Raw genomic sequence first — 11,356 nt, 5'->3', positions numbered from 1 at the left:
TTGAAGCTTCGAATCAATTGAATCAATTGCGTGGCAAAATGACTCAATTCGAACTGATTCGAAACGCCACGCGCTGGTGACGCCTGCTGGTCAAAACTGTGTAAGTGCAACAAAAACTGCTTTTACACAACCATTGCAACTGTTTTATTGAAAGTCATTAAATTATGTAATCAATAAGTGTCTGTATAATATATGTTCTTTTATTAAATTGCAGGGCTTGTTTTGTTTGTTCAGTGGAGGTCTTTTCCTTTTAATTACACTCATTTCTCCTTTAAAATATAAATATATATGAATATAAAATAAAAAGACTTTGTAACTCACAACGTTGGCATTTTTTTCTCAGAATTGCGATTTTATATCTCCCAATTCTGAGAAGAAAAAAAAAGTCAATTGTTTTTAATTCAGTGGCGAAACGCTTCCATTAGCGACAGATATCCAGTGTTGCCAAGTCCTTGGCTGCTTTATAGTGTACTAAAAAGAACTAAGCTTTTAGGGGTTTGGAACTTCATGGGGGCAAGTGATTAATGACAACATTCTGACTTGACATTTTCATTTTGGGGTGGAGTAACCCTTTAACAGCTGTCAACATTGTCAGTGCGCAAGTGCCATGTTTGATTATTTACGCATCGCAGTTTTTATTTTGTTCGCGCATGCGCACCTGCACCTGCCTATAGCCTTCAGTGGTGTAGAGACGGATAGAGAAAAGATGCGTGTTGAATAACGCTTGGTTTGTGGAGTATTCTCTGGGTGCTGATGTAACAGTGTTGTGGCACTGAACTCAGAATAGAAAGAACTCCACCAGCCAGATATTTGGGATAGTAGATCCCCATTGATGCCAGACATAATTATCTGGGAAGGTTAATAGATAGTGCCTCCAGGGCTCGTGTACGGTCTCACTTCCCTGCTTTCAGCCTCAGAATGAACACAGAGGATCTGTGTTCATTAATGCAATGCAATGCTTAATGCATTGCTTTCTTTGGGCTATTAGGCAGCATTTCTGTTCCTGCTGCCTCCAAGAAATGTATTTGTGCGAAAGAATCGATCAGTGATTTTTGTCTGTAGACCACAGCTTTCTGGAGGAAGATTACACGCTTAAAGGCACAGTATGTAATTTTCGCTGCTAGAGGGTGCATATTCAAAATAAACAAAGAGGCAAAGGCGTAGTTTGATGAGGCTGTGACTGAGTGTGGAATCATGGGTCCGAGCTCGCCTCAATCATCTTAGAAAGCTGGAGAACCAGGAAGACGAGAGAATAAAACACCTCCCGTCACAGTCACATACAGCGGCCGCAAAAAGAGCTTGCTCAGACAATAAAACAAGTGTCATTAATCGTAAGCGAAAAACAGCTTACAAACAAAACACTTGAGAAATCAGCATCATAGTCATTAAATATTAAAAAACACAGACAACCGCTGAAGTGCAACAGAGGTTTATTGTTAATTATGCTCTATGGACATCAACAAGCTTTATGCGATCATAATATGAATATCAAATTTTACTGCAATAAAGTGCAAGACCGTTGACTGTACATTTGTTTTATTTACTAGTGTATTGTGCCTGTAAGAGAATCTAAAGCCCTTGAGTTCAAACCACACAAAAGTAGCTAAAGCTGAACTTAAACTACAACGAGCTGAAGATTCCATCATCATCATCATCACAAACTCAGACAGAGCTGTTAATATCGGCACTGGTTAGTATGTCTGATGGCAAACCGTTAAAACCTCAGCACATGCTGTTCGATAACAATCGTGTTCAAAGATTAAACATTCAATATCCTCAAACAGGCGGATTCACCAGCTCACGATCGGATCAGGAGACCGTGAGGAAAAAGATTAATATAAAGTAACAAAAAAACAAAACAGGCATTCGCATGAACACGTGGCACAATCCAGTAACACAGAACAGTCCTGACATTACAGCCTGTGCATAGGAAGAATAAAAGCACTTATGGTATCTGCAAACATTAAGCACGTGGTGATGCTCGCTCACGCTGGAGGGGAGTAACGACAGCATTCCAGTCCACTCGAGAGAACCAAACCAAACCAAACCGCAGCATCCGGCGGCTACCCGTCTCAGCATAGAGAAAGCATAGAGATGCGAACCTGCGGCACGAAACGGAGAACGAACGCAACAGGACTCTGCTGGAAGCGCTGCATGCCGATGCTGTCGTCCGTCACTATCTGTGCAGCAGCACGAAGGCCTCCAGCCGCTCGGGGATGTTCCCGCGGTACGCCAGGCCGTGTTTGATGATGGCGCGCGCCGCCAGACACTGCAGCGTGGTGTGGTTGATGGGCTGGATCAGGTTCTTGGCCAGCTCCTTCTGGTCCAGCAGGTCGCAGGCCGTCTGCTTGAGGGAGTTGGTGCTGTCGAAGTGCGTGCCGCAGGAGATCAGCAGGTTCATGATGTCGGGGTGGTTGTTGGACGCAGCCACATGCAGAGGGCTGTTGTCGTCCTCATCGCGGCAGTTCACGTCTGCGCCGCACTCCAGCAGGATAGAAGCCACCTGGAAGGAGGGGAACTTGCAGACGGGGTAGCGGCCCACGCAGGTGGTGTTCCTGTCCACCGCCAGGTGCAGCGGACTGAAGCCGTTCTTCCCACAGGCCTGCAGCTTCAGGAACTTGTAGATGGTCTCTTTCTTGAAGTGGTCCTGCTCCACGGTGCACGGCACTTTCTCCAGCAGACAGATGAGGTGCAGGATGATGGACAGCACCTTGCCGAGCTGCACTGGATCCGGGCCGGGCCCCGGCTGCTTGACGGCACGCTCGATCTCCAGCACGCTCTTGCTGAGGATCTCCATCAGCTCCTGGAAGGACACGGAGGTGCCCAGAAGACCCTTGGCTCGGTCCTGCAGCATGAAGGAGAAGAGCTCGGCGAAGGACAGCAGGCTGCTGGCCGTCATGGGGCTGAGCGCGTCCAGGTTGCTCTGCTGCATGTCCAGAGCGTACTTCCACAGCTTGATGCAGCGCTCGAAGTTGCCCGAGTCGGCGTAGACGGCTCCCCGGTAGCGGATGTAGTAGGATGTGTCCGGGTGAGATGGGCCGAGGATGCGCTCTCGGATCAGCAGCGCTTGCATGCGCATGTCGTCGGGGTCTGCGATCAAGCTGTCGAGCTCCTCGAACGTGTTCACCTCCTTGCTGTAGTCGTAGGCCGGCACCAGCTGCTTGGGCTCGTCCTTCAGGAGCACGTGGTTGGGGTCACTGTGCCGCAGATCCATGGCTCTCTTCCAGTACTTCAGCGCTCCCAGCAGGTCTCTCTTTTTATCCACGAACGTGGCCCCCAGCAGCTCCAGAGCGTTGATGCGCTCCGTTCTGCCCGTCTGAGGGTGCTGCGTGAGGAAATCCACGATGTTGGTGTGGCCCGTCACGCTGGCGGAGAGCAGCGGCGTCATCCCGTAGCCATCCTTCTCCATGGTGGAGCCGTACTTCAGGAGCATCTTCATGATCTCCAAGCTCCCGGACTCAGCGCAGTCGTGTAAAGCCGTGTTACCTTCAAGACAGAGAGCACACAGAACACAAGTCGTCAGAGACGCATCGATGAATGACAGAAATACTACAGCTACTGTAAAATCAACAGAAGCTGCGCTAAGTTATGTATATTTAAATGTGCAGCAATATCAGAACCGAACGGAAGCGCTCAATGTTTTCACAGCTCTGTTTGCTGATGCAAGAAATGACACGCTTCACGTGAGCTATTGTCTTCTGTGCAACATCGACTGTTATCAAACTGAATTAACATTGAACTGAACTGGAGCTGAATAACAACATTGCTGCATAGACCTGCTATAGATGAACTGAACTTGCTTCAAAAATCTATGACATTCAAACTATTCATCTGAATCAACACTGAACTAACCTGATCTGAATAATGACTCTATTGTCTTACAGCAGAACCTGAAGTGAAACACAGCTGAGATTCCATCATTGATTCTGTTATTGCTTAAGATGTGTTTTTTCTTTCTACAGCTTATCTTAAGGGATTTTCTATTGTTTTCATTTTAGCTTTAGAATAACATAATACTATGCATATTTTTACTTAAAAAAAAAAAATATTTATTTAAAGAAGAAATCAATCCAATGTATAGTTGACATTTGAGGCTTAATGCTATAGAAAAGTCGTCGTAATGGTTTATGGTATAAACATCATTCAGTGTAAATTGTGATAATCGTAATTAATAAATCGCAATTACAGTTTCAAGGGAATAATCGACAATTATGCTTTTTGTCATAATCAGTGACAGTGACAGCCTTGTTTTATGAAGTCTAAAACACAAACAACGCTGAGAATCTATCAGTTTCCATGAGATCCACACGGGTCTGTCGGAGAAGCGGTGGAAAGTGATGCTGCGCTCATTCACAGAGTTCAAAGAGAACCGACATTTTTGTGAATGACACGACGATAACACATCCCTAATTTGGACAATTCAACACAGAACGGTCAACATTCAGGAATTGATTGTGATGGATTACACTAGCTATGTTTCCATCCAAAGTTGCGAATTTGGAATATTGCATAAAACATTTGCGAATATTGAGCTTTTTATGTGCATTTTTAGAATTGATCCACATCTTGGTGTTTCCATCCAACATTTCATTATGCGATATCCCAAAATCTGCATAAAAATAGGTGGATGGAAACATAGCTAATGAAGTTCAAAGGTAGGGCTGGCGATTTCGGAGAGGCTAGTAATAGCAAGCTGGCTTTGACAACATAAGATCCCACCCTCCCTGCAAATCACTCTCCAAAACACATGACCGCACAGAGGCTAACCAGCGCCACGATGAGAGACGAATCCAGCGCAGTCAGATCACCTCACGTCTCACTCACCGGTGAGAAAACATTACAGTACAAAGCGCAGAATGTTACATAATAGCGCCTTCCATTCTCGCTCAGTCTGCAGTAGCGTAACAGAACGCGCTGATGTCTGCGCGGAGGGATGCAAATACATTCATCGAACTAATCCTCGGGCCAAGGAATCTGATTGGACAAACATTTTATGGTCTTACTCCTATATAAATAAATTTGGACCACTTAACTCAGCGATTGCTATCGGGATGTGAAGAGACCAAAAAATGTTTTTGAACCAAATCACCTACTCTGCCTTTCACAAAAACGATTGACAGCATGAGAGCCTCTAGTCCGAATGCTGAACCCCGCAGGTCTCACCTTTCACACTTTTCCGGTTGACATCGGCTCCTTTCTCCAGCAGGTACTGCGCGATCTCCTTGTGGCCTTTATAACATGATATCATGAGGCAGGTGTGTCCGTGCCTGTTGGCCACTTCCAGATCCGCTTTGTGCTCCACCAGGTATCTGACAATATCCAAGTGTCCGTCAAAGCACGCGGCTCTCAGCGGGGTGGAGTTCGTAAGAGTCGTATTGTTCACAGACGCACCGTGACCCAGCAGAGACTGCACGACTTTCAGATGTCCGGCGGCCGAGGCGGCCCACAGCGGCGGCGCTCCCTCGATGATCTCCCCATCGAAGTTCACCGAGCCTCCGACCTCCACCGATGCGCAGCAGCACTCGATCAGGTACTCCACCAGCTCCAGGTGCCCGTACCGCGCGGCCATGAGCAGCGGCGTCGCTCCGTTGGTCTTCTCCGCCATCAGCTTCATCACGTCGTGATTGCTCTTGTTCTCCAAGAGCTTCTGGAGGAGCCTCAGTTTGCCGTCTCGGGCGGCGTTGAAAACAGCACCTTTTAAATCCATGGCATAGGGTTACCCTGCGGCAAAAACAACAAAATCAGACACATTGCTCATGCTTTCAATACAAGTTTAATTTGAAGGGACGTAATGAGGCACCCTGAGCCGGTTGAAAATCGATAAGTGAGGATTGATGTGGGTTGAGATGTTAAAGGAAAGGTGATACAGTCGGGGTTTATATGAATGTGTCTCTGAGGAGAACTGACTTGTCTGCAGGAAAGTTTAGATGGTTTTTCGTCTCATCTGGTCTCTGTAATGCATATTAATGCAGTGTTTATAAGCGCAGCTGCTGTGTTAACGGCGGTAACCAAGGAAACGCTGTATCTGCTGCTGCATGAGCGGTGACTTTTGCGGTGAAAAGTTTTTTTTTTTTTTTTGGATAATGTAATCTTGTTAAAATTGATATCGAAAAAAGTATCGTTCAGGAACGGTATCAAAGTCAAGGTATCAAAAAATGTTTAACGATACCCAGCCCTACACTTTACACCTTTTGTGTTGTTCACTGAAGAGATAAAGTCTATTATGAGTAAATTATGAGTTAATCTTCAACTGTTCCTCGAAGGTGTGTGTGTGTGTGTGAGTGAGTGTGAGAGTGTGTGTGTGTGTGAGAGAGAGAGAGAGAGAGAGTGTGTGTGTGTGTGAGAGAGAGAGAGAGAGAGAGTGTGTGTGTGTGTGAGAGAGAGAGAGAGAGAGAGTGTGTGTGTGTGTGAGAGAGAGAGAGAGAGAGAGTGTGTGTGTGTGTGAGAGAGAGAGAGAGAGAGAGTGTGTGTGTGTGTGAGAGAGAGAGAGAGAGAGAGTGTGTGTGTGTGTGAGAGAGAGAGAGAGAGAGAGTGTGTGTGTGTGTGAGAGAGAGAGAGAGAGAGAGTGTGTGTGTGTGTGAGAGAGAGAGAGAGAGAGAGTGTGTGTGTGTGTGAGAGAGAGAGAGAGAGAGAGTGTGTGTGTGTGTGAGAGAGAGAGAGAGAGAGAGTGTGTGTGTGTGTGAGAGAGAGAGAGAGAGAGAGTGTGTGTGTGTGTGAGAGAGAGAGAGAGAGAGAGTGTGTGTGTGTGTGAGAGAGAGAGAGAGAGAGAGTGTGTGTGTGTGTGAGAGAGAGAGAGAGAGAGAGTGTGTGTGTGTGTGAGAGAGAGAGAGAGAGAGAGTGTGTGTGTGTGTGAGAGAGAGAGAGAGAGAGAGTGTGTGTGTGTGTGAGAGAGAGAGAGAGAGAGAGTGTGTGTGTGTGTGAGAGAGAGAGAGAGAGAGAGTGTGTGTGTGTGTGAGAGAGAGAGAGAGAGAGAGTGTGTGTGTGTGTGAGAGAGAGAGAGAGAGAGAGTGTGTGTGTGTGTGAGAGAGAGAGAGAGAGAGAGTGTGTGTGTGTGTGAGAGAGAGAGAGAGAGAGAGTGTGTGTGTGTGTGAGAGAGAGAGAGAGAGAGAGTGTGTGTGTGTGTGAGAGAGAGAGAGAGAGAGAGTGTGTGTGTGTGTGAGAGAGAGAGAGAGAGAGAGTGTGTGTGTGTGTGAGAGAGAGAGAGAGAGAGAGTGTGTGTGTGTGTGAGAGAGAGAGAGAGAGAGAGTGTGTGTGTGTGTGAGAGAGAGAGAGAGAGAGAGTGTGTGTGTGTGTGAGAGAGAGAGAGAGAGAGAGTGTGTGTGTGTGTGAGAGAGAGAGAGAGAGAGAGTGTGTGTGTGTGTGAGAGAGAGAGAGAGAGAGAGTGTGTGTGTGTGTGAGAGAGAGAGAGAGAGAGAGTGTGTGTGTGTGTGAGAGAGAGAGAGAGAGAGAGTGTGTGTGTGTGTGAGAGAGAGAGAGAGAGAGAGTGTGTGTGTGTGTGAGAGAGAGAGAGAGAGAGAGTGTGTGTGTGTGTGAGAGAGAGAGAGAGAGAGAGTGTGTGTGTGTGTGAGAGAGAGAGAGAGAGAGAGTGTGTGTGTGTGTGAGAGAGAGAGAGAGAGAGAGTGTGTGTGTGTGTGAGAGAGAGAGAGAGAGAGAGTGTGTGTGTGTGTGAGAGAGAGAGAGAGAGAGAGTGTGTGTGTGTGTGAGAGAGAGAGAGAGAGAGAGTGTGTGTGTGTGTGAGAGAGAGAGAGAGAGAGAGTGTGTGTGTGTGTGAGAGAGAGAGAGAGAGAGAGTGTGTGTGTGTGTGAGAGAGAGAGAGAGAGAGAGTGTGTGTGTGTGTGAGAGAGAGAGAGAGAGAGAGTGTGTGTGTGTGTGAGAGAGAGAGAGAGAGAGAGTGTGTGTGTGTGTGAGAGAGAGAGAGAGAGAGAGTGTGTGTGTGTGTGAGAGAGAGAGAGAGAGAGAGTGTGTGTGTGTGTGAGAGAGAGAGAGAGAGAGAGTGTGTGTGTGTGTGAGAGAGAGAGAGAGAGAGAGTGTGTGTGTGTGTGAGAGAGAGAGAGAGAGAGAGTGTGTGTGTGTGTGAGAGAGAGAGAGAGAGAGAGTGTGTGTGTGTGTGAGAGAGAGAGAGAGAGAGAGTGTGTGTGTGTGTGAGAGAGAGAGAGAGAGAGAGTGTGTGTGTGTGTGAGAGAGAGAGAGAGAGAGAGTGTGTGTGTGTGTGAGAGAGAGAGAGAGAGAGAGTGTGTGTGTGTGTGAGAGAGAGAGAGAGAGAGAGTGTGTGTGTGTGTGAGAGAGAGAGAGAGAGAGAGTGTGTGTGTGTGTGAGAGAGAGAGAGAGAGAGAGTGTGTGTGTGTGTGAGAGAGAGAGAGAGAGAGAGTGTGTGTGTGTGTGAGAGAGAGAGAGAGAGAGAGTGTGTGTGTGTGTGAGAGAGAGAGAGAGAGAGAGTGTGTGTGTGTGTGAGAGAGAGAGAGAGAGAGAGTGTGTGTGTGTGTGAGAGAGAGAGAGAGAGAGAGTGTGTGTGTGTGTGAGAGAGAGAGAGAGAGAGAGTGTGTGTGTGTGTGAGAGAGAGAGAGAGAGAGAGTGTGTGTGTGTGTGAGAGAGAGAGAGAGAGAGAGTGTGTGTGTGTGTGAGAGAGAGAGAGAGAGAGAGTGTGTGTGTGTGTGAGAGAGAGAGAGAGAGAGAGTGTGTGTGTGTGTGAGAGAGAGAGAGAGAGAGAGTGTGTGTGTGTGTGAGAGAGAGAGAGAGAGAGAGTGTGTGTGTGTGTGAGAGAGAGAGAGAGAGAGAGTGTGTGTGTGTGTGAGAGAGAGAGAGAGAGAGAGTGTGTGTGTGTGTGAGAGAGAGAGAGAGAGAGAGTGTGTGTGTGTGTGAGAGAGAGAGAGAGAGAGAGTGTGTGTGTGTGTGAGAGAGAGAGAGAGAGAGAGTGTGTGTGTGTGTGAGAGAGAGAGAGAGAGAGAGTGTGTGTGTGTGTGAGAGAGAGAGAGAGAGAGAGTGTGTGTGTGTGTGAGAGAGAGAGAGAGAGAGAGTGTGTGTGTGTGTGAGAGAGAGAGAGAGAGAGAGTGTGTGTGTGTGTGAGAGAGAGAGAGAGAGAGAGTGTGTGTGTGTGTGAGAGAGAGAGAGAGAGAGAGTGTGTGTGTGTGTGAGAGAGAGAGAGAGAGAGAGTGTGTGTGTGTGTGAGAGAGAGAGAGAGAGAGAGTGTGTGTGTGTGTGAGAGAGAGAGAGAGAGAGAGTGTGTGTGTGTGTGAGAGAGAGAGAGAGAGAGAGTGTGTGTGTGTGTGAGAGAGAGAGAGAGAGAGAGTGTGTGTGTGTGTGAGAGAGAGAGAGAGAGAGAGTGTGTGTGTGTGTGAGAGAGAGAGAGAGAGAGAGTGTGTGTGTGTGTGAGAGAGAGAGAGAGAGAGAGTGTGTGTGTGTGTGAGAGAGAGAGAGAGAGAGAGTGTGTGTGTGTGTGAGAGAGAGAGAGAGAGAGAGTGTGTGTGTGTGTGAGAGAGAGAGAGAGAGAGAGTGTGTGTGTGTGTGAGAGAGAGAGAGAGAGAGAGTGTGTGTGTGTGTGAGAGAGAGAGAGAGAGAGAGTGTGTGTGTGTGTGAGAGAGAGAGAGAGAGAGAGTGTGTGTGTGTGTGAGAGAGAGAGAGAGAGAGAGTGTGTGTGTGTGTGAGAGAGAGAGAGAGAGAGAGTGTGTGTGTGTGTGAGAGAGAGAGAGAGAGAGAGTGTGTGTGTGTGTGAGAGAGAGAGAGAGAGAGAGTGTGTGTGTGTGTGAGAGAGAGAGAGAGAGAGAGTGTGTGTGTGTGTGAGAGAGAGAGAGAGAGAGAGTGTGTGTGTGTGTGAGAGAGAGAGAGAGAGAGAGTGTGTGTGTGTGTGAGAGAGAGAGAGAGAGAGAGTGTGTGTGTGTGTGAGAGAGAGAGAGAGAGAGAGTGTGTGTGTGTGTGAGAGAGAGAGAGAGAGAGAGTGTGTGTGTGTGTGAGAGAGAGAGAGAGAGAGAGTGTGTGTGTGTGTGAGAGAGAGAGTGAGCGTGATAGTGTGTGTGTGTGAGAGAGTGAGTGAGTGTGAGAGTGTGTGTGTGAGTGAGTGTGATAGTGTGTGTGTGTGAGTGAGATAGTGAGTGAGTGAGATTGTGTGAGTGTGATAGTGAGTGAGATTGTGTGAGTGTGATAGTGTGTGAAGAGTGTGAGTGTGTGTGTGTGAGAGTGTGTGAGTGTGATAGTGTGTGAGTGTGTGTGTGAGTGTGATAGTGTGTGAGTGTGTGAGTGAGTGAGTGTGTGAGTGAGTGTGACAGTGAGTGAGTGTGATGGTGTGTGTGAGTGAGTGAGTGTGTGAGTGAGTGAGTGTGTGAGTGAGTGAGTGTGTGAGTGAGTGAGTGTGTGAGTGAGTGAGTGTGTGAGTGAGTGAGTGTGTGAGTGAGTGAGTGTGTGAGTGAGTGAGTGTGTGAGTGAGTGAGTGTGTGAGTGAGTGAGTGTGTGAGTGAGTGAGTGTGTGAGTGAGTGAGTGTGTGAGTGAGTGAGTGTGTGAGTGAGTGAGTGTGTGAGTGAGTGAGTGTGTGAGTGAGTGAGTGTGTGAGTGAGTGAGTGTGTGAGTGAGTGAGTGTGTGAGTGAGTGAGTGTGTGAGTGAGTGAGTGTGAGTGAGTGAGTTGGTGTGAGTGAGTGAGTTGGTGTGAGTGAGTGAGTGAGTGAGATGGTGTGAGTGAGTGAGATGGTGTGAGTGAGTGAGTGAGATGGTGTGTGTGTGTGTGAGTGAGTGTGTGAGATGGTGTGTGTGTGTGAGTGAGATGGTGTGTGAGTGTGAGTGAGTGAGATAGTGTGTGAGTGTGAGTGAGTGAGTGTGATAGTGTGTGTGTGAGAGTGAGTGTGATAGTGTGTGTGAGTGAGTGTGTGAGTGAGTGTGAGTGAGAGTGAGTGTGATAGTGTGTGAGTGTGTGTGTGAGATATTGTGTGAGTGTGATAGTGTGTGTGTGAGTGAGTGAGGATAGTGTGTGTGTGTGTGAGTGAGTGAGTGTGATAGGGGGTGTGTGTGAGTGAGTGTGATAGTGTGTGTGTGTGTGGGGGGGGGGGGGGGGGAGAGTGAGTGTGAGAGTGTGTGTGAGTGAGTGTGATAGTGTGTGTGAGTGAGTGTGATAGTGTGTGTGAGTGAGTGAGTGAGTGAGTGTGATAGTGTGTGAGTGTGATAGTGTGTGTGAGTGAGAGTGAGAGTGATAGTGTGTGAGAGAGTGAGAGTGATAGTGTGTGAGTGAGTGAGAGTGATAGTGTGTGAGTGAGTGAGAGTGATAGTGTGTGAGTGAGAGAGAGTGATAGTGTGTGAGTGAGAGAGAGTGATAGTGTGTGTGTGAGAGTGATAGTGTGTGTGAGTGAGTGTGATAGTGTGTGTGTGTGAGTGAG

At 47.7% G+C, this 11,356-nt stretch overlaps 1 protein-coding gene across 1 annotated transcript in view; it reads right to left on the bottom strand.

Annotated features, from left to right (window-relative positions):
• Nucleotides 1-1,419: 1,419 nt before the first annotated feature.
• Nucleotides 1,420-11,356, bottom strand: part of fem1c (fem-1 homolog c) — an 11,566-nt gene continuing 1,629 nt past the window's right edge. The window contains exons 2-3 of the mRNA XM_016259407.1: nt 5,164-5,721; nt 1,420-3,486 (exon numbers count right to left, since the gene is read on the bottom strand). Coding sequence (XP_016114893.1) covers nt 2,177-3,486; nt 5,164-5,707 — 1,854 coding nt within the window. The 5' untranslated portion in view covers nt 5,708-5,721 and the 3' untranslated portion in view covers nt 1,420-2,176. The remainder of the gene's footprint in view (nt 3,487-5,163; nt 5,722-11,356) is intronic.

This window comes from Sinocyclocheilus grahami, unplaced genomic scaffold, assembly GCF_001515645.1.
Source record: "Sinocyclocheilus grahami isolate Dianchi unplaced genomic scaffold, SAMN03320097.WGS_v1.1 scaffold1840.1, whole genome shotgun sequence".
NCBI lineage: Eukaryota > Metazoa > Chordata > Actinopteri > Cypriniformes > Cyprinidae > Sinocyclocheilus > Sinocyclocheilus grahami.
Note: the sequence above shows the minus strand (reverse complement) of the source record. Positions and strands in the feature narration are given on the sequence as shown.